This window comes from Macrobrachium nipponense, chromosome 4, assembly GCF_015104395.2.
Source record: "Macrobrachium nipponense isolate FS-2020 chromosome 4, ASM1510439v2, whole genome shotgun sequence".
NCBI lineage: Eukaryota > Metazoa > Arthropoda > Malacostraca > Decapoda > Palaemonidae > Macrobrachium > Macrobrachium nipponense.
The window spans coordinates 63,249,901-63,274,732 of record NC_061100.1 but is presented as its reverse complement, the minus strand read 5'-3'; the positions used below and the strand labels follow the sequence as shown (position 1 = coordinate 63,274,732).

Here is a 24,832-nt window from a genome sequence, read left to right as displayed (position 1 = left end):
GTGTTGTATCAGCACACCCTGGTTTGCATTTGCCTGTGATAATCAAATCCATTGTTGTGTCAAACAGGTCACAGTGCTTTCGCCTGAGAACCTGTTGACCTATAACCCACAGACGACTACGTGACTTCCTCTCATATGTTCGTCTGTCTGTATGTTAGCATGCTCTCCTATGATTTTGTAAATGCATTGTAACTCAGAACTCTACTTCCCCTCCTAGAATCAAGTTCTCTTAGCCGCCTTCTTGCTTCTACTCAAGAGATGTAGTTTCGCAAATATATTGTTAAGTTTATCATCATGAGTTTGAAACATCTTCGCCTTTATACCCAAAGAAGATACTGACTTAGAAATTATCGTCGCAATCTCCGACAAGGATGGGAAGTAAACAAACAGATACTTGCGTATAACATCGCAGGTCTTAATAACCTCACAGGGCGCCTCGTTATACAAGGCCGAGCACTACATTGGTGGCAGCTCGGACTATTCCACATCATCCAAAGACTAACAAAATGTAACATATCAGAAGTCAACGAAGGCAAGAGAATCTTCAAGCAACTTAGTGTCTCTTATGGCAACGTAAGAAATATCTTTCATTAAGAATCATTCAAGAGGTTGTATCATCATTTATTGAGCGTCTTCAACACTACATATCTTCAAGAAACAAACCGGACGTGTCTGCAGCATCGGATCTTCATGGACCAAGCAACGGGAAACGAATCATTCAACAAACAAACAGCGCACAATCAGAATGCGAGCTGAGAATTCGGGTCACCCGCAGAGCAGCGACATTGAAGCCAAGGCCATGACGTCACCTAAATAACAAGATCTTCTCTTATATACCGAAGCTAAGTACAATTCTTTATTCATTTTGGTGTGTGACTTTGAGTGTTCTCCATACACAGATCGATCGTCTATTATTCCTGGGGGTGAGTTATACGTTATTCTTAATCTTCCTTTCTTGCAGGAATCTATCTTCAACTACGAATTCTCGCCCTGCAGGCCTTTTTATCTTTGTTGCTAATTTTTTTTCTTCCAGAAGTTCTCCGGAAACATCCTTATCATATTATCTGTTTTTAATCTTATCATTTTGGGGGACACTGTTGTTATCTGTAACACATTTTTTCTTATCTTATATTGCATATGCGTTTACGCAGTGGACGAGTGTATTCATATAGATATTTTGATAGGATCGCTAGGAATCGTAGTGATAAGAAAAAAACAAAAGTACGATGGCCACCTCTGCACCCATTAACTCCGCACCCAACAACCCAGTAGTAACCTTAGTCAGTGCTAAGTCTGCAATTGCTCCCTTTCAAGGCAGGGTCAACAGGTTCTTGCCCCAAGGCGTTGAATTTTGGATCTCATCAGTGGATGCTCATTTAAAAGCAAAATGCATCACTGACCCATCCTTACAATTACAGGAAGGTAAAAGTTTCATTGACTTTGCTAAAGGAGATGCAGGTTCGTACCTGAGAGGAGCCTCTTTCCAAGAAACAGATACATGGGATGAATTTAAAATTAGATTACGGGCCATATATGGCAGTGAAGAATCCTTGGATGTAGTTTTAGCTTTGAGGAACATCATTAATCTGGTCTCTATGACTCAACTTAACGTTGTAGAGAGGGCGGCACTAATTGCTGACCGGCTGAATGAATATCAGGATAGTTTGCTTACTTCCTCTTGGGTTACAGGAAGGAACATGGCTGTGAAAGATTTTATCAGGCTCACATATTTAACCTGCTTGACAGTTATGTTGACGGAAGCCTTGGTACGCTGTTTTGACAAGAAGCTATCGCCCGACAGTACGGAGCTAGACATATATAAACAAATTAAGAAACATATGTCTAAGTGCACAGATCTGGACCCCTTGCTTACTCAAGTTTTTGCAAAGAATGAAAGTAAACCACAGCAAGTAAATATAGTCAATAATAACAGCAGGGGTAACTTGTTTTAATTGTAAGCACTCAGGGCATATGATTGAAGACTGCTGAACGCATTATTGTTCAATTTATAACAGCTCCAGTCATTCTTACAATCGTTGCTTCTCACGTAACCAACAGCAACATAATGCTAAAAACACACAAAATGTTGCCAATTATAATAAGAAGAAGAATCCTCATTACTATAAAAAGAAACAGGTAAACAGTAACTCTGCTCAAAATCAGGAAATTCTGCTCTTGGGCCATCTAACCTGGGCCATCTAACCAAAACTCACAGTCAGTCAAATTTTCCGAGTGTGCAATCAAACCAAATACCACATAATTAACTCCAGCGGGGGAGAGAGTGTTGTTGGGTCATTCGTACCAACATCTTTTGAATCAAATAACAAATTTAATCACCTACAAGATCTATGTGAGACCCAGAATTTTCCTATGAACCACACGACCGAATCCAAAAAATCAGTGCAAGTTTCCGTAGACTTTCACCGTATACATGCTATTATCAGTAAAGATGAATTACGTCCTACCTTGCATGCTGTAAATTTAGAGCACCGACCCTTCACACTGTTTTTTTTATTCCGGTAGTCCACGTAATATCATGGATTTGCAGACTCATCACATGTTGTTTTCGAACTTCCTTTATTGAGAAGTCTGGAGTACGACATTCGGGTATTGGCAATAATGAATTAAGTGTAGTAGGCGTAACTCAGATTCAGTACAAGGTGGGTAAGTGCACGCTTACCGATACCTTTATAGTTGTACAAAACATTGACATGTATCCAGCTGTAATTATTGGATACCTGTCTATGGGCATTCAAAACATTACCTTAGTGTTATGGACTCTGAGATCTCAGAGACAATGTTACGGTGTCGAAATATCCTGGAAAGGGTCGACGCAATGTTACGGCCTCTTGAGAGAGGTCCGCTTCAGGTTCGATATGAAATAATAAAAAAAAAATTTCAACACCAACAGTTGAAACTGGGGATACGAATATAGAAAGAAACACTAACACAACAAAGGTTTATTTACAAGCTTACTAACAAAGGTAAATGCAGAATGGTATCTCCTATTTACATAAACAGATAGAATCTTACACTGTGTGAACTGGGGGAAACAGTGAGGCAATTCGAATACTTGCGAAGAGGTGGCTTCATAAAAGTAGAGCGGCAACTGCAGACGTCCTCTTGACTCCGTATTGCAGAAACTGGTCTATTCGTAAGGCAGGAAATCCCCCCTTTTCTTCTCCGAAGTCTGCTCAACGTAGAGACAACTCGGCTGTCCACACCTGAAGACGACTAGACCAATATCCCACCAACTCTCGAACAACTCTTCTGATGATTGATACTTCGTCGGTTCCTTCGTCTCTAGTCTCTCTCTGACGATCACTGCTGCTGATCTCTCACTGATAATCTGATCTGTGTCTCTTACTAACTGGTGATCTCTCTCTTTTACAGTCTCTTCCTCTTACGATCACTGCTCTCCAAAGTTCGTTCGTCGTATTTATACGGCACTCTGGGGGCGGAGCCTACGGCGAGCGTCACAGACTCCCAAGTTTACTAGGACTCCCTAGATGAATCTAGACGAGGTATTGCATCAGAAAACACGGCATTTCTCCCGCCACTTAGGCGTGTGTTTGCGCTCCACAACACACCCGACGATTCCAGAACAGCCGCGAGAAACGGCGCCTCCAACACGGGCGCGAAAACCTCCTTACTGCCGAACTTCTCGAAAATGCGTTCTTCTTTCCTTTATCTTTCTCTGCTAGGAAGCAATTACCATCACATGCCCCCCCCAAAAGAGAAAAAAAATGAAATCAACTGATTTTATTTTTTTCTAAGGAGAAGCAAGAATTAAACAGCGGGAAACAGTTCTGCATGAAACTTTAATCCAGTCAAACACTCACGCTTCTCCACTCACACTCACTCGTGCGATAACAGAAAACGGTTATTAGGCTACTCATGCTGAAAAAACTAGAGAGGCTATCTGCTATAACATTATCCTTCTCTCTTACTATTTCCGTTTTCTGAACTCTGATTAAAACTTATAAATACTAAAACACCTCTTGTGTTTTTCTCAAAACTAATCTCACTCAGTAACACTGTTACACGGGCGGAGGCCACGGCACGCGGCGTTGTTTATAATTCTGAAGTAATTTTACATTTATTGCCTTTACTCTTCTCTTACCCACATTAATGCTATGATGTATATTTCCCCTCTTCTCTAAAACTGAAAAAGGACCTTCGTACTTATAAGGTAAAGAAGGACTTTCTCTCGAGACTAGTACTAAAACTTTATCTCTTACCCACAAACTTCTCTCTTTTGCCCTAAGATAAAGTTTTTCTTCAGTTTCCCCTTGACTTCCGTTCGGGTTTTCTTTCGCTAAGTTCCAAGCGCTTCCGTTCTCCTCCGCTAGCTGCCAAACATCTCTTGGATTGTTTTTATAATATTCAAGATTAGTTATGTAATCTTCTCTACCCTTACTTTTAGGCAAAGATCCGAACATATTTATAAATACATACTCAATAGATTCGCCTTCTGAAGGAATATTACGCAACTGAACTCTGGGAATTACTTGAATCGGTTTCCCTGCAATTTGATATTCATGACAGTTTAAAACATACCTCTTTATATCATCTTTCCTTTTTATTCAAAAGTACGCCCTACTAATACACTTGAAAGTTTTATTTACTCCCAAATGTCCTTGCTCATCATGTGCTAACTTCAAAATTAATTCATGAAGCTTCCTAGGAACTACTAATTGTTCTGTGACTTCCCCTTCACTACCTGACTTCGGTCGAACATAACGACACAAAACTTCGTCCTTTAAACAGAAAGTTTCCTTACACACATCATCGAGATCATCATCCAGTTCATATTCAAAAATTCGGGTTAGTGTCTCATCCTCTTTCTGCAACTTGACTAGCTCATCCTTATCCAAAACGTTAGAGCCTAATTCACCACCGTAACTAGGACTAGATACAGGTACATTTACTACATTACTCTCGACAGCTACGCCTTCCCCTTGGCTCTCACTGTCAACGATAGAGTTAGGTCTCTCAGCCACATTCATGCCAAGATCAACCTCGCTACCTCTATCACACTCGTTCGAATCCACGAACTCACTCACGTTCGAATCCACGAACAAATTATGACCGTAGTCTTTGTCTGTATCTAAACCCGACCTAGTTACTACCATTTCAGGCACTGGAATATTCCTCACAACAGGATTCACATTCCTGGATATAGCTAAGTCATTACCGACAATAATGTCAACGCCTTCAACGGGCAAACTATCCACAACTGCAAGTTTTACTTCTCCTGACACTACCTGACTTTCTAAATTCAACTTCAACAAAGGACAAAGAACACAAGTGTTAGGAAATCCACCTAACATGACTTTCTCTTCCATATTGATTTCTGCCCTGTTCGGCACACACTCACTCCTTATCAGTGATACAGCGGCCCCTGTGTCTCAAAGCAAGACCACTTCTCTCGAATCTACTCCTCCAAGAGAGGAAACTACGCCTTCCGACAGAAATTCACCAAAAACTTTCCTAGTTTCTCTCATCACATCATTCCTACTTGACGAAAGGTTAACTAGAGACACTGGTTTCTTACAGTCCTTCTTTTCTAATGCACAATTTCTCGCTAAATGCCCTTTCCCATTACATCGGAAACAAGTTAATTCTGAGCCACTAGATGCCACCCTACTCTTACAAACCTTAGACGTATGACCAGGTTTTCCGCATGTATAACAGGAATAGTCACTTCTACTCGCATTGCTATTACTAGGACTGAAACCTTTACTGCTTTGTACTCTACCAGACAAAGGATCATTTCGTTTCTTACTAACACTCAAATTATGAGTTAGACTATATTCGTCAGCTAGCCTAGTTGCTCCTGCAAAAGATACTTCTCGCCTATCCTCTATATAAAGTTTAATCTCAGGGGATACATTATCTTTGAAGTTTTCTAAAAACACTAAGTTCTTCAAACTGTCAAAATCCTCAACCTTAGCAGAAGTTAACCAATCAAAAAACAGCCTATCTAACTTCTTACCGTATTCTACATGCGTAATAATTTCATCCTTCCTCAAATTTCTAAATTTCTTACGGCACGCCTCCGGTACTAACCTATATGCGCTAAGAACGGTTTCTTTCACGATATCGTAATTATCACATTCCTCCTTAGACATGCAACTATACACAGTAAGCGCCCTACCACTCAAAACTGACTGCAAATATAAAGTCCACATTTCTTTAGGAGAACCTACTCTTTCCATTAACTTCTCAAAACACATGAAATATGTCGTAATATCTTCCTCATCAAACTTTGGTACTAATTTCAACACTGCACTGATACCTAACCTATCAGCTCCGTTTTCGTTTTCGCCTGTCCGACTGTTACGAGTACTTTCCCTTAACCGAGCAATTTCCAACTCATGCATACGCTCTCTCTCTCTCTCGTCCTGCTCATGCATACGTTCTTTCTCTCTTTCCTGTTGCTGCATTTCTCTCTCAGCTGCTCTCTCCTCTCTCTCATACTTTTCCCTTCATTTCCTTTCAACATACTCACGGAGATCATTCCCCTCTAGACCTAGTAGCTTACCCGACTCAGTAAACTCTTTCACCATCTCACTCATTCTGATTCTTTCTATATCCTCCCTGTTTCAAACTGTTAAAGTGTTCATAGCCTAGGCAAGGTCGCCACAATGTTACGGATCCTGAGATCTGAGAGACATTGTTACGGTGTCAAAATATCCTGGAAAGGGTTGACACAATGTTACGGCCTCTGAGAGAGGTCCGCTTCAGGTTCGATATGAAATAATAAAAAAAAAAAAAAATTTCAACACCAACAGTTGAAACTGGGGATACGAATATAGAAAGAAACACTAACACAACAAAGGTTTATTTACAAGCTTACTAACAAAGGTAAATGCAGAATGGTATCTCCTATTTACATAAACAGGTAGAATCTTACACTGCATGAACTGGGGGAAACAGTGAGGCAATTCGAATACTTGCTAATCAGTTTGGCACTTCGAAGAGGTGGCTTCATAAAAGTAGAGCGGCAACTGCAGACGTCCTCTTGACTCCGTATTGCAGAAACTAGTCTATTCGTAAGGCAGGAAATCCCCCCTTTTCTTCTCCGAAGTCTGTTCAACGTAGAGACAACTCGGCCGTCCACACCTGAAAACAACTAGACCAATATCCAACCAACTCTCGAACAACTCTTCTGATGATTGATACTTCGTCGGTTCCTTCGTCTCTAGTCTCTCTCTGACGATCACTGCTGCTGATCTCTCACTGATAATCTGATCTGTGGCTCTTACTAACTGGTGATCTCTCTCTTTTACGATCTCTTCCTCTTACGATCACTGCTCTCCAAAGTTCGTTCATCGTATTTATACGGCACTCTGGGGGCGGAGCCTATGGCAAGCGTCACAGACTCCCGAGTTTACTAGGACTCCCTAGATGAATCTAGACAAGGTATTGCATAAGAAAATGCGGCATTTCTCCCGCCACTTAGGCGTGTGTTTGTGCTCCACAACACGCCCGACGATTCCAGAATAGTCGCGAGAAACGGCGCCTCCAACACGGGCGCGAAAACCTCCTTACTGCCGAACTTCTCGAAAATGCGTTCTTCTTTCCTTTATCTTTCTCTGCTAGGAAGCAATTACCATCTAACTTAGCCCCTGCCAAACACGGCGTGTATATCAAAGGAAAATTCTATAAATCTTCTAACACCTTAAAATCAGTTTTGGACAAAAAAAGAGACAAACAACCAAACAGTAACGTACATTGAGGAGCCAATCACTTGTCTCATGAATCATGACATTGTTCAAGTGACCCAACGGAATTCTTGCACACCCGTAATAGCAGATTGCACGCAAACTCTCGAGCCAAACGTACCTTTGAATATATTAGTGTGTGTGTAAAGAAGACTTTGCCGGGATCTGAAATGTTAATCCTTTCCGACACTCTGAAAATTAACGGACTGTCCGTAACACAAGCACTATACACTGTTGATTCACAGCAACAAGTTAACATTGAAGTCTGTAACCATTTGAATACCAATCTAATGATCCACAAAAATCAACACATCGTGGATATGGAAGTTTATAAGTATCGCATTCTTACTGTTGCTGAAATTAATCATGCTCAACCTGTTGTGGACGAATCCCTCTTACAATCTATCAAAAGTAAAATCAATAGACATTCAAGAAGAGGAGATTCAGCAGAAATTTTTTATCTTTTAACTAAATATCATGATGTTTTCTCCACTACCGAGAGATCTCTGGGAAAAACGGATGTCATTGAACACCAAATATGGCTAAAAGACAAGCATAAAGTTATTTACGTACCTTCGTACCAACTCCCTATGAAATTCCAGAATGAGATCAATGACGAAGTAGGTAAAATGTTAGAAGAAGGAGTCATTAGGAAATCGAACAGCCCTTATAATTTCCCCTTAATCGTCATACCGAAAAAAGATCGGACTTGGCTTATTTGCGTAGATTTCCGTTGCTTAAATGAGGAAACGATTCCCAATCGATTCCCGGTGTCATGTACTGACGATATTTTATCTTTGTTAGGACAGAACAAATATTTCACCAGTTTGGACTTACTTAAAGGCTTTCACCAGATACCTTTAGAAAAAGAGAGTATCCCATACACCACCTTCAGCACAGCCAGGGGACATTATGAATTTTTGTGTATGCCTTTTGGTTTACGTTGCGGCCCAATTACATTCACCAGAATGATCAATATAGTGTTTGGAGACTTGTTAGGGGGGATACCCTGCATGCTTATATGGACGACCTAGTAATCTTTTCTAATACCTTAGAAGAACATTTACGTAAACTAGAGCTAGTGCTACAGAGACTAAGGCAACATAATTTAAGAGTGAAGATAACTAAGTGTGAGTTTTTAAAAGGGAACTCGTCTATTTAGGTTTTACAGTGTCTAGTCAAGGTCTTAAGGTAGTCCACGATAAGGTGTCGGCTATCCGTAACTTTCCGATACCTACAAACATCAAGGGGATACAGCAATTTTTAGGCTGTAGTGGATATTACTGGCGTTTTATATGCAATCATTCCATTATAGCCGCCCCTCTAACTGATCTTACGAAGAAGGGCGTAGATTTTACATGGTCTTAAAAGCATCAACAGGCGTTCGATACCTTGAAAGAGGAATTATGCAGTTTACCTATCTTAAAATTCCCTGACTTCAGTAAGGAATTCTTTATTGCAACTGACACCTCAGACCAAGGGGTAGGAGGGGTACTGCTTCAGCAATATGACAAACAGTTCTTCCCTATAGCTTTTTATTCACGTAAACTGAGACATTCTGAAAGTAAATATGCAGTAATAGACAAGGAAGGGCTAGATTGTTAACTCACTAGTACATTTTAAGTTCATAATATACGGCTATCCTGTCAAGGTTCTTACTGACCATAAGCCCCTCACCGACTTCTTCAAAGGCTTTAGTCACAGTCCCAAAAGAACTCAGTGGCATATGATCATTCAAGACTTTGGCGCAAGGATAGGATATCTACCTGGGAAAGCAAATATCATTGCTGACGCACTATCACGCAACCCCACGCCATCTTGTATGGAACCATTAGCTGAACTAGTAGATATATCAACATACGTGCCTATTGTTAAAACTGTATCTGAACAGGAAGACTCGGGTTGGAGCGCTGAACTAGTACAGACTGAACAAAGATAAGATCTGCAGTTAAAGAAAATAATAGATGCTTTGAACGGGAATCCTAAAGAAAAAGAATATGCGAAGTATACGCAGCAGAATTATATAATCAAGGATAACATTCTGTGTAGGTCCGTGACAAGGAAAACCCGAAGCACCCCGCAGGTGACTAACGACCAGGTAGTGGTACCAATCTCGCTTATACCAATCATCTTAAACTGGTTGCATTCCAATCCATTACATGGTCATCCAGGGTTCTCTATCATGTCACAGAAAGCCAAATCACTATTTTATTGGCCTACGATGCTTACAGATATAAAAAAACACATAGCTAATTGTCACATTTATTATGAAAACAAAGGGCACATTAAGACACCTGTCAGCTTGGGGGCCTATCCCGTGCCCAACCAACCCTTTGAAAGAGTACACTTAGATTTATTAACAGGGTTTTACGAGTCTGACCGAGGAAATAAACACCTCTTAGTGTTAATAGATGCCTTGACTCGATATACAGAATTGATAGCACTAAAAACTAAAACCGCAATTGAATCCGCTAGGAAATTTTACGTGCTACATTTGTAAATATGGAATTCCACACATGATAATCTCTGACTCGGGTGGGGTATTCAATAATCATTTCCTTAACTCGTTGTGTGAATTCCTTTGCATTAAGAAAATCAATACCATGATTTATCACCCAGAGTCGAATGGATTAGTTGAGAGGGTAAATAGGAAGGTGTTAAACGTCCTACGAGTTACACTTGGGGGAATGGATCCCAACTGGGATATTGCCATACCCACGGTTCTAAGTACTCTTAACCATTCATATTATGTATCTATCAAAATGTCACTGCACGAGGCATTGTATGGTACCCCAGCTAGGACACCTTTCCATATATTTACGCCTACAACCAATTTATCAAATCCCCTACGGGATGTTATGGAAGCAAGTGTAAGCCGATATAATATACTTCGTAAGAATTTAGAAGAATCACAAATCATAATGAAAAGAAATCATGATAAAATCGCTAAGCCAACTAAATCATATGCAGTAGGCGATCAAATATATATACAAGCATATGTACGCAAGGGTTTGAACTACAAGCTAATACCTAAGTTTGAAGGCCTGTTTAGCATTTTAGAAATATTAACGGCCAACAGACTAAAAGTTCAAAACATTATCCTAACCTACTTACGTGAGAACAATACCGTTGGCTCATGTTCGCAGTTAAGGGAAAGAGGGTAGAAGGAAAGAAAAAGAAAAAAGATAAGAATTTATGTATGGTTATATATATGAAACATACCTAATAAAAAGTATATATGAAACTTGCATGATAAAAGTATGTGTATATAACATTTGTATGAAAACATTTTATCTGTTTTGTATAGAAGTAGTTAATTCAAACACGAGTAATTACATATATCTCACTAATTGCAGGTTTCCAACATAAAGCTTATATTGTTCGGATTGGTACTGTTTTTTCAGACATTCTTGTCGTGTGGGAAGAGTGCTAAAACAAAAAAATATACATTTTACACATGGCTCTATCATTGAAAGAACAGAGGACATTTTCATTACAGCAAGCAGTATAGTTCTAGAAGTTGATCTGTGAGCGATTTCCTGCCAAAAGATGATGTCATTAACCTAAAAAGCAACTTATCGCGGTTTGCCGAATCATTGAATCAATTACACCATCGTCATTTTCCTTTTAATCCAGAGATTTTGCTAGCTCAAACTTTAAGTGTCGCAGAGATATTGTCATTCGACTTGCAAAACAAAACTGCTGAAGCAGAATGCTTGGCTCGTGATCTTTTTATGTGGACCGTGAGACACAGTAGCATAGAGAGATGTAACCTGTTTATATTTGCGGTGCTCAACGTCTTCCGGTCTGTTGCAAGTTTAGGTTTGGGAATTTAAACGATCAGAATAAGAGAATTGAATTTTTGCAACATGAAAATGAATTAGTTTTTTCCGAACACAGTAAACAATTACCATCAATCAGTCAACTTATGACATTGGTGAACGAACATTCCAGTAATATCAATCAGTTGATGGATGTGCAACACCTGCTGGCAACATTAGCATATTACAGTTCTAAGGTAGACCATATCTGTACAAAAATTTCACATTTTATTGAAAAATCAAGACTATGTGGAAGCTATCACGCTAGCTACAAAGGGTGTTCTCTCACCACATCTTCTGCCTATCAAAGATTTAACATTAACTTTATAAGAACGGACGAGAAAAACTTGGTTATATTCCTTTGTTAGATGTACATAAGATAGAATTTTATTATAGCTTAATATCAGTAAGTGTTGAGAATTACAGGATCATGATTAACACATAAGATAGAATTTTATTATAGCTTAATATCAGTAAGTGTTGAGAATTACAGGATCATGATTAACATTCCTTTTGATTCTTCTGATGCCTGGCAATCTTACAAAATTGCACCCTTTCCTACTTTCATGACGAATAGCTCATTACCAGTAATATCTAATCTGACGGGATACGTATTGATTTCTCCTAATAAGGAAACATTTACAGTTATCAGAGACCGGGATAGGTTCACTCACTGTTCAGATGCCATGGGTAATAAAGTTTGTACAGCTGACTCCTTTGAATTCCACAATATATCAGGGGATTCATGCGAGTTAGGTCTAGTGCTAAACGGCTCTCTCTCTCATACACGTGAACTATGTCTGAAACAACTTTACCCTTTTGACGAGTATAAGTTTGCTTACAGGCTGAATAACAGATCGTGGATACGATACGACAGAGCAGGGTTTCACGTCACATGCCCAGTCGGATCAATGACTTATTCACGGAAGGTCGTCGCTGCGGACAGCTGCAGTGGAGTGACGCCCAACTACACGGTCCGTGGAGTAAGCACCATCATAAGGGAACGAGCTTACTTCGCGAATTTTTCTTGGTCGAGTACCATCATCCCAGCTTTACCCCTTCCATGCAACGCGAAAGTGGCCCATCAACTATCAAAACTGTCTGGTATGGACCGCACTTCAAGGGCTTACCATGTCAATGAGGATCTACGGTTCTACACACTGCTGGCTGTGACATGCGTGTTGGTGGTGGTTCTGGTCACCGCTAACGTATTTGCTTGGCGTAGCTTGAGGCAAACAAGAATGGATCATCAACAGAACGTTGTACCCCGCCCTGACACTTTCCCATTAGCCCTTAAGGCATTTGACTTTAGAGCCACTTGAAACTGGCCATTTCATTTGACTCGGGGGGGAAGTTGTTTGGAATTGTGTTTTATGTGAAAAGCGGTTTGAACCTCTATGACATTGCATTCCATATATAAAGTATTAGAAGCTTAATTATCATTCAATATATCTGGTAGCACACCTAATATAATCAATTGAAGTTCTACAATGAATCAATATGTCTGTGTGTGTACGCACCAGGAATCTATATGATGTGCACACTTATCTGAATCTATTTGAATCAGTATATACATATATATATATATATATATATATATATATATATATATATATATATATATATTATTAGGTAGCAACTATTCTTAATCAGTTACCTATTATCTTACATGAATCATTATATACATATAAATGCTGATAAGGTAGCACCTATTCTTAATCAGTTACGTTTTATTTATCACATTTTTGGTACCATTTACTTCTTAACAATATATGATTTTTAGAATGTAATTCTTGTGTCATGCAATCATCAGACGTACGGTAGTACTTTTTGTTGAATATATATTCTCATGACTAACAGTATATAACTATCATTATGGAGAATTAAAACAAAAAAATATCATTTGAAAATACTAAAGTCGTATCTCTTACAGCAAGTAACGTAACTCTTAAGCTGGTGACGACGTCATCAGTTCTAGAAGATCTGATGCGTGTCTCATTTTGATTGTGTGTTCGTATGTAACTATGTCATCTGATTGTATGTTCATATGTTCGAGCTACTATCTGCTTCCTTCATAACTTGTAACAGAGATGGTAGATAGGCAGAACAGAGTTAGCTATCGTCATTAGAAGACCTGTATCTATTTACCTAAGCTTTATCATGTAGAGAGAATAGAAGTAGCCATCATCATTGGCAGAAGCGATCAAGCTATCGTTATTAGAAGACTTGTACAATCATACCTGATTTTCACCATGTAAACTAAGAAGAATATATATATTTTTATACTTCGTGTTTTCTACAAGAACCTCCTCACCGAATCATCATGAGTTTAACACATCGTCGTCATAAACAAGAAGATAATCCTGACTTCGTACGTGATCTACAAACCCCAAGACACTCCATTGAAGATGGAAGTGCAATACCAACCGACTTAGCGTAAGATTATCGCAAGTCTAACATTACCTCATAGGGTGCCTTATCATACAGGCAACAGCCCTAAAAGTAGACAAATGTATAGTTCCTTTATATAAGTTATTATTTGATTAATTGTCTTTTTTTTTTTTTTTTTTTTTTTTTTTTTTTTTTTTTTTTTTTTTTTTTTTTTTTTTTTTTTTTTTTTTTTTTTTTTTTTTGTTCAAACTGATTTTAATATGTTTGAAGGTTTATAGGATTTTCCTTTGATAAACACGCCTGATTTTGCAGGATGTAAGATATTTTGTATACCCCTAGATGGATCTTACTATTACACTGGATACAGATCAATGTTTTTTTTTTTTTTTTATAACTATAGAGGTATCTGTAAGCGCTCGCTAATCCAGATTCTCATTAGGGAAGTTCGAACAACAGACGGTGAGTCCGTAAATACAGGATATTACGTGTACTAAAATAATAAAACAAGATATTCTAATTTTACGGCGCGTACAGTCGGGCTTTATCCACCACTACTTATAATAACTTACGTATTAAAATTACTAGAACCTGCTCTGATTACTTGATACGGTCGTGTGATTCATAGGAAAAATCCTTTTTAATTCAAAAAGGTATTGGCATAAAAATAAAAGGTATGGCATAATTGATCCAACATCACTTTTCCCCACTCTGCTAGAGTCGCTTAGTGTGTGGAATTTGCTATGCTTTGAACACTTCGGCAGATCTAACTGACCTTGACCGCTTGACTAGGTGACACAGTAACCGAGTTTGCTTGTTTGATTCTGAAAGGGCTACTGTTTCTATTTCTTTTTTTGTAATAATTAGGATCCTTCTCTTTATTACCATCGGCAACGTGGTTGTGTTTTTAAGCATTATGTTGCTGGTTACGTATAAAGCAATGAATGACGAACTATTAGGAACTGAGCGATTACTATTAAGACAAGTTATCTCTACTGCATTCAATATTAAATGTTTGTACTTGCTGTTGTTTACTTCATTCTTTGCTAAAATTTGAAATAGTGAGGGATCCTGGTCAACGCATTTAGCCTAATGAAAGTTTTTTATAGACATGTTATTCCTTGCAATCCAGCCATATTTTTAAAGTTAAGTTGAGTCATTGAGGTTCGATATTTTATATAACTCAAAAACTCAAGGCTAAAACTGCGATCGGGACTTTGCAAAGGAGCATTTATTGTCATGACCCGAAATAGTGTTACCTCTAATTTATATAGATTTGTACGGGTGTTCCACTTGTTTTTGTGTGTTTTCTAATCACTACGGTGCTTAACGACCCTATCCATGCATCTGTATAAATACAGACGTCCACTGCGTAAACGCATATTCACTGTTTAATATGATTTGTTACGTAAGGGATTAATAATCACCCAAAATGATAAAATTAACATAGTATATGATTATGATATTTCAGTAGAACTTCTGGAAACAGACACTCAAAGATAAAAACTCGCAGTAGCGAAATCTCAATGATGTAGATAATTTCTGTAAAAAAGTAAGATTAAGAATGTCTCGTAACTTCAGCCACAGGAATAACGAAATTCGACCTGCAATTTGTCTCATAAATCGTAACATTGTTCAAATGACCCAACAGAATTCTCCCACAACCGCAGTCGCAGTTGCACGCAAAATCTCGAGACGCATGCACCTTCGAATGTCTTAGTGCGTGTAAAAAGACCTTGCTGGGAAATGAATATCTCTTATATTCTATCTAAAGTAATATCAGTAAAGTCATTCAAGCAGAGATGATTCAGCAGAAAAATTTTTTTTATCTTTTATCTGAATACCAGGAAGTTTCTCCACTTCTTCGACCGACACCGTATCCCGTCGTTAATCTCGTTTTAATGCGGAATGCTCCTGCGGCTGTCGGAAATCGACTACGAAAGGGACATACTTCCGACAATTACGACCCGAAGGATATTCGACTCTACTTTGCTGGCGAAGGACTCGTGCTGGGGATGATTTTATTCATTGCGAACGTAATCGTGTAGCTTAGGATGCAGAGAATAAGTATGAGCGCAAAATAGAACGTTGGACCCGCCCAGGCAAATTTTCCCCTTGTTTTAACCATTGAAATAGGCCGTTTCATTTGGCTATAGGTGGTTGTCTGGAACTGTGTAATGGACAAAAAGTTGTTCGAAAGCTAGTTAAATGTGAAGTAGTATAACCTCGGTCATGTATCCTATATATATAAATGATCATAAATAACAGAATCGAAATATATTTTTTGCGTGTACGCACTAGGAATCTATATATAAATGATCATAAATAACGGAATCGAAATATATCTTTGCGTGTACGCAATAGGAATCTATTTAAAGTGCACATATATTAATCATAATTATATGAAACCATATACATATGTATAAACAAATCAGGTAGCCTATAATCAATCTGTTACCTTTTATCTTACCAATATCTGCAGTTATATATGAGTTAGTATATGGATTAATGAATCAGATATATAACAGTTAGCATAAAAATCAACGAATCAATCAGCATAAACATTAATAATTTTATCAATTCATATATGAAATTTTTTATCAGTTAAAATATGATTTTTATCATGTTAATCTTCATTCTATGCAATTATCAGAGTACATTAGTATTTTCTGTAGCATATGTATCTTAATGAGATGAAGTGAAAAACTGTATCATTATATATCACGTGATCACTATTATTTACCAATATATTTTATTACTTGAATCAATTCATGTACACCATGAATTTTTTATTTACTTATATATATATATATATATATATATATATATATATATATATATATATATATATATATATATATATTCACATAGTGTCTGTATCACACTCCTATAAGTCAAATGCAAGTCAAGTTTGAGTAATATTCAGTAGTTGGTTTTGGTAGCTGACCGAGCTAATGTAAGTGTTTACATAATAAAAATATGGAATGTTAGTCCACATATATAAAAGACTAAAACTAAAGAGGTCAACCAGATTGCTTGCAGGAATGTGATCAGACTAGAGACGCTAAAGATGACGTATACAATAAAAGTAGGCTAAGATAACATGCCGTCACCTGTAGTCATTCAATTGTTTATAAACATTAGTCCAAGCTCCCTGCTTGAGACAACTACCGCGACCTATAATTCAAACGGCCTACGTGATCTGTAGCGTGTCTCATTTTGATTGTGTGTTCGTATGTAGCTATGTCATCTGATTGTATGTTCATATATTCGAGCTACTATCTGCTTCCTTCATAACTTGTAATAGAGATGGTAGATAGGCAGAACAGAGTTAGCTATCGTCATTAGAAGACCTGTATCTCTTTACCTAAGCTTTATCATGTAGAGAGAATAGAAGTAGCCATCATCATTGGCAGAAGCGATCAAGCTATCGTTATTAGAAGACTTGTACAATCATACCTGATCTTCACCATGTAAACTAAGAAGAATATATATATTTTTATACTTCGTGTTTTCTACAAGAACCTCCTCACCGAATCATCATGAGTTTAACACATCGTCGTCATAAACAAGAAGATAATCCCGACTTCGTAAGTGATCTACAAACCCCAAGACACTCCATTGAAGATGGAAGTGCAATACCAACCGACTTAGCGTAAGATTATCGCAAGTCTAACATTACCTCATAGGGCGCCTCATCATACAAGGCACAAGCCCTAAAATACGCACCAGGAATCTTATCTGAATCTATTTGAATCAGTATATATATATATATATATATATATAATATATATATATATATATATATATATATATTAATCAGGTAGCAACTATTCTTAATCAGTTACCTATTATCTTACTTGAATCATTATATACATATAAATGCTGATAAGGTAGCACCTATTCTTAATCAGTTACGTTTTATTTATCACATTTTTGGTACCATTTACTTCTTAACAATATATGATTTTTAGAATGTAATTCTTGTGTCATGCAATCATCAGACGTACTTTTTGTTGAATATATATTCTCATGACTAACAGTATATAACTATCATTATGTATGACATGTTATCTTTAATATTAGTATGATATCATATGCATTTATCTTGTACGTGGATCTGTATCTTCCATGTATTATTTTTTTTTACTTATGAGTATTGCTATATATCTGATTTTTTTTTACATATAATCAGTTGAATATCATTCCTTAACCACTTGCTGGTAACTATGGGTTAACTATATATTTACATTAATTTCACTATCACACTCCTATAAGTCAAATGGAAGTCAAACTTTAAATTTCAGTGTTTGGTTTTGCAGCCGACCGAGCAATTAATGTAAGTGTTACATTTAAAAATATATATTCCATATATAAATAAGCCGATGACCAAAGGGGTCACTGTTGAGATGGCAAGGAGTGTGATAGGGGTTGATGAACAGAATACAAGCTAAGCCTTGGCATGTTGTATCAGCGGCGCCCTGGTTTGCATTTGCTTGTGATAATCAAATCCATTGTTGTGTCAAACAGGTCACAGTGCTTTTGCCTGAGAACCTGTTGACCTATAACCCACAGACGACTACGTGACTTCCTCCCATATGTTCGTCTGTCTGTATGTTAGTATGCTGAGCTAAGCTTTGCTCTCCTATGATTTTGTAAATGCATTGTAACTCAGAACTCTACTTCCCCTCCTAGAATCAAGTTCTCTTAACCGCCTTCTTGCCTCTACTCAAGAGATGTAGTTTCGCAAATATATTATTAAGTTTATCATCATGAGTTTGAAACATCTTCGCCTTTATACCCAAAGAAGATACTGACTTAGAAATTACCGTCACAATCTCTGACAAGGATGGGAAGTATACAAACAGATACTTGCGTATAACATCGCAGGTCTTAATAACCTCACAGGGTGCCTCGTTATACATGGCCCAGCACTACATATATATATAATTTATATATACATATATATAAAGAAAAGTATGTCTATATAGTCTAACATAAAAGCATATACGTAGTTTACTCATTCATATATTTGTGTACATTTATGATCGATTAAAAGGCTCAAAATTTAGATGGTCGGTTAAAGGGCCAAACAATAACATTTAGATTCTGGCTATTATATCTGCTGCATTTTGCTATTACATAAGTTGTGGTAACTTATCAAAATATTACTTTCAACTAGCATTGATTCATAAAAGAAAAAATGCATTAATACGTAAAACATACCAATTTATAACGAATAAATTACCAAAATACAAGTCATCCCTTGCCCAGCTGGGCATAAACATTGAGTTCTTTTGTTATTGTTGTGTTTCGGGACACCACCAATAGATGGTGCTAGATATTGCCATCAGGTTTTCTATAATTGTGAATAAAAGAAAATGAACCAGTAATATAAAGGGTAAACATTTTTCTATGGTGGTAAACCAGTGTCGTCTCTCAGGGATCGACAGCCACACTCTAAGGGTTAAAAAAAAAACACACACACATACAAGAATATGACCTTTGCCAGTATAGCCATACTTTTGTGATCTCGTTAAAAATTTGAAGGTAGGAAGTTTTTTAGTTCTCAAAAATAAAATACGAAATACTGTTAAGGGGATATATTATATGAATAGAGACAATGGTCAGTGAAGTTTCCCAGTCTGCCTTCAGTATGTGGTCATCAGTAAAGCTTATATCTCTAACGACATATTACTCTTTTCAGAAAACCTCCATTTCTCTTAGATTTGGTTCTAAAAACATTTTCAATACAAAAAAATATAGAGAAGTTCCAGTGAATCAAAGACACTTTCATAGCCAGTGTTGCATCTAAAGTTTCTTATTCTTAAGATGATTGTCTTATTAAGCTGCCTTGCAATATACAGTGAAACAAGTTTTGGAGATGTGCAACTAATTCTTTTAGAACATCTTGATGAAGTTGGGCCTTGGAGGCATTTTTTTTTTCTTTTTAAACTCATCTGTTCCTCTTCCGGCTTTGTAAACAGTTTTAAATAACTTCTTATATCCATCTGATTTCGGTTGCATGACTGTCAAGGCGAAGTATCACTAGTCAGGGTGAGATAAAGTCAAAATTTGGAATAAGTCTAATTAAATTCTACGGTCATAAAACGACAACTCTTTACCCTTACCTCTCCTCCCTTGACAATACTGTGTAACCGTAAACAGTGAATATGCTGAGGGACAACAACCATCACACTTTTAAACTGAAAACTTGATGGACAAGCTAGCTTATGTTCTCATATTTAACTTATTTGCCTGAAAACGGGGAATAATACTGTATAACATATATGTAAAAAACTTTTTAAATAAAAAAGCGAAACCTCTCTCTCTCTCTCTCTCTCTCTCTCTCTCTCTCTCTCTCTCTCTCTCTCTCTCTCTCTCTCTCTCTCTCTCTCTCTCTCTCTCTCTCTCTCTCTCGTACACAACATACAATATGGCAGGTATGTAGATGTCTATGGCTACTTGCTACTACTTCATACCCTTCCTGTGCTTATCCACCGCCTCACATAATTTTACCACTATAATGTATTTACCACTATAATGATAAGAAAGTTCCTGTATTTATACAGGAACTTTCTTATCTGTTATTGCCCTACTGTATCATATTTCATTTGTTTTACGTAAAATTTGCTAAGTATTCTATCACCCATATTTTGCCTAGACAGGGCTCTTTATATGTTATTTTTATTGAAACAGATCACTAGCCTTTATTATTATTCTTATTATTATCACTGATTTCTCATTTTGCCTCATTACGGAAATTGTGTGTATGTATGTGGGTGTAAACTTACCCCGCGTTTACATCTTGACTAATTACGTGCCCAAAGCAAATTCATAATAATCTTGAAAGCTGTTGTTTCCCAGATCGAATAGCCGTAAAGTTGAAAATTTCCAACTTAATGTTACCGACACTTCCATAGGCCTGCACAGCTTTGCCAATTATTGGAGTGCATTTCTTTATGCAATTTATACATATTATGCGGATATCTTTGGACTATGGGGCCGATTGTATGCGGATAACATCGACATGCTAATAACGCGAATGTGAATAATCAAGAGATTGCTGTAAAGTGAAAATTTATTTAATCTGGTTAAGGTTTACATATTAATGTTATCACTGACGGTCTTGTACAGATCACATTGGTAAAATGACTCAACTTCCTCGAGAGATTTGATATCTTTTTAGACAGTTCTTCAGGTTCAAGTTCTTTGGCTTAATGCTGATATCATCGATGCCCGAAATATTGCATGGTGATTTCTCTCTCTTTTCTATATGTATATTTATTTATATATATATATATTTATATATATATAATTTTATATATATATATGTGTGTGTGTAAAGGTGATGCCACAGAGGAAAATGGAAACAAGAGAACGTGTGTTTTCATTTTCCTCCGTGGCATTACCTTTATTTATCATAGCATCACGTTTTATGTATTACGTGATTAAGTTATATATATATTATATATATATATATATATATATATATATATATATATGTGTGTGAGTGTGTGTGTGTGTGTTTGTGTATGTATATATATATATATATATATATATATATATATATATAATATATATAGATATATATATTAAATAAAATAGATATATAAAGATTATAGATATATATATATATATTTATATTTATATATTAATTTATACATAAATATATATAATTATATATATATATATATAATATATATTATCTTATATATATATATGATATGTAAATATCTATATATATATGTATCCCCCTATATATAGATATATATATAATATATATATTCCTATATATATTAAGTATATCTATATATATATATATTATATATCATGTATATATATATCATATATACTATATATATATCTATATATATATCTTTATATCCTATAATATATTATTAAAATTTTTTGGTTCGTACGCTTACGAGTACCATTTATGAATATTACGAATTGTTTTTATTTATTAGGAAACCTTTTGAGTCAAAGGACATAAAAGGAAATAAGTTCCCTTATTGCTTTAAATATACTTCCAACAAATACTCTGAAATGTTAAACAAGCAGTGTATAGAATACTTGCTGATTGCAACACTAACCATGACACCAGAAAATATTTCCAAGTAACATCTATATTATAGTTTACTTAGGTGTTTTTAAACGAACCTTTTACCCATGTAATAATTTTCTAAATCTTATTTTTCTCCCACTGTTATATATTATATAAGATAAGGTGGTTTTGTAAAGGGTCCACAATAATGCAAAGTGTTAGGAGTCCGTGTATAATTTTTAAGACTTTACAAAAAGCATTCGAAAGCTTTTTGTGAAGTCTTAAAAATTATACCCGGACTCTTAACACTGTAGCTTTTTGTGAAGTCTTCAAAATTATACCCGGACTCTTAACACTGTATTATTGTGGACCGTTTACATTATATATACTCTTGCGATGGAGAGTTTTTCCCTAATAAGGTGGTTTGTTACTTAGCTTATAGAGTTGACATTTTTTGTTTCACTCTAAACCCATACGAGCTTTATATTAACGAGGATTTAGAGGTATTCACATCCCTTCATGCCCAATTATTATATTCCATGTCAGATTGCGACGAGGTGAGTGTTAGTATACGATCTGGTGGTCTGCTGTCCGGAACAGCAGGCCACCATTCGAAGTCACAACACCTGCAGCAGTGTCATCAGCACTCCCCGTCCCTAAGTCAGCACTCTCCTCAGTGTCACCAGCAGAAACAGCACCTCCTCCAGCAGCATTATCAGCAGCCACAGTTGTTATCTCAGCACAGTCAGGATCCCCATCACTACACGATGTCCCTTCCTGATCATACCCATCTTCATAACCCGAGGCATGCTCATCTCCATAGGCACGGCCAATATACTGCTACCCAAAGAGTATGTAATACACCATGAATATTTTATGACAAATACACATTATGAATATCAGAAGGTTTCCAATTAGACAATGTTTTGACAAATTTGCGTGTGCTAGTAACAAATATAATTTCATGCAATATCTGTATTGTTCGTGTTGAACTAGGAATTAAATAAGTATTTTTCAGTGGTTAGTTATAATTATGTTTCTAAATTTATCAAATATAACCTAATATTACTGTGTTAGGGAACATCGAATTTTGCCGGCTACATTATACTATTTCAGTGTGGCACATAGACGTTCAACCTCATATTTCATATTATTTAATAAAATATATCATTAAAATGGTAAAACAGTTAAATCTTCTATAAAATATAATTTCCAAAGCTGTATAGATGCATATTAAGAATAACTGTGAATGTGGGTTTGTATATGTTTTAATTTTTGCTTTACTTTCTAGAGTAACGAATAAACGAGGCAGAGATTTTTAATTTATTGAGCATAACACTAGTTAAAAATAATGTTTCCAACAGAAACTAAATAAAAATCCATTAAGGGTAATCATTAAACAATTAGAATGAATTAACTTGTTAATTATTGCTGAGTAATTCACTATTATTAAATAATTAACAACGCTTTTGAAAATTTTAGTGGGAGAGAGAGAGAGAGAGAGAGAGAGAGAGAGAGAGAGAGAGAGAGAGAGAGATAAATGAAACAATTATCATTAAATCCACAGTCTTGCAGTAATGCTGACATCGAAGTCCACTTCAGCGAAGGCATGGCGGACTGCAGCAGCACGCCCCCAACCCCAGCCCCTGACGACGTGACTGTAGCCTTGATGTATATGGGGGACAGCTCTGGTAAGCCCATCGAGGGGAATACTCCAGGAATGAATGCAGGAGGTCTGGCGAGGATTCCAGAAGATCCAGAAAGTCCTACATCAGCGAGACGTGAAAGTGCAGTGTAAAGGGCTAGGAAGTTAAATAAAAATTGCTGGCGGTTATTACAGTAAGTTGACCAAATGAAGAATTTAAGAAAATCTTGAAACTACTTTAAATATCTGGAGTACGACTTTAGTGGGGATATGAAAGCCGTCAAGAGAAACGAGGAACTGAATTCACCACTGCTCGAATGTACCATTTGCTTAATGCACCACTCTTGCTCTGAATGCACCCATTATATATTCATTGAATGCATCATGCTCCACCTCTGAATACATCGTTTCTTAGTTTGAATGCACCATCCTTTTCTGACCCGAATACACTGCATGTTATACTATAATGTTGTTAATGATGAATGGTACTAATGAATTCCATAGAATATAGTGCTCATAAAACATAATTTATACGATCGTTTGTTAGAAACACCTTCGTAAGAATAAATTCTGATTAGTTTGGTTCACAAGTTCAGAGAATTATTGCCGTGAATACGGGGCTAACTAGTTATCTTAAAAAAGATTCCTATGGGCTTTCCAAATGTGAAACGGGATTTTAGGGATTGGGGGCGGATAAAAATCAAGTGAATTACTTCAACAGGAAAAAATATGCAATCTAAAAATTTATGGTTCATGTCTATAATGACTATAAATAAAAAAAATTACTTCAAAGGCAAAGCTTTTGCAAAGCTTTCCACTTCCTAACTTAACTTTAACGTATGGTACTGGGCCTTCCCTACCCTTACCATGGATACTGTAATTCCTAGAGTAAATCACTGAAACTTTGGGCACTGGAACTTTACCAGACCAGATCTTCCCATATATTGGATCGAGACCTAACCAGGCACAGAGTGCAATAAGTCATAAAGTAAAGTACAGGGATGCATCATAACCTTACCTTCTCTCGTCTAATCTTACCTAACTTACAGCACAGGGTTCTTACCTGTAGGATGGCGGGAGGGTATAGATGCCAGTAGAAGTGAAAGCCTGAGATTCTTTTCACCATTACTCTTGTTCTCTGGATCCTACCTGCCTCACCTTAATTTTACACAAAACCTGTCCCTCACTGAGGACTGCAAAG

General features: G+C 36.7%; 1 protein-coding gene across 5 annotated transcripts in view; it reads left to right on the top strand.

The window, feature by feature from the left end:
- Positions 1-24,832, top strand: part of LOC135210937 (nephrin-like) — an 845,298-nt gene that overhangs the window by 819,602 nt on the left and 864 nt on the right. For all 5 annotated transcript variants that reach the window (XM_064243913.1, XM_064243910.1, XM_064243911.1 and 2 more), the window contains 2 exons: positions 22,533-22,837; positions 23,554-24,832. The exon at positions 23,554-24,832 is cut by the window's right edge. In XM_064243913.1, the coding sequence (XP_064099983.1) occupies positions 22,533-22,837; positions 23,554-23,784 (536 nt within the window). In that variant the 3' untranslated portion in view covers positions 23,785-24,832. The remainder of the gene's footprint in view (positions 1-22,532; positions 22,838-23,553) is intronic.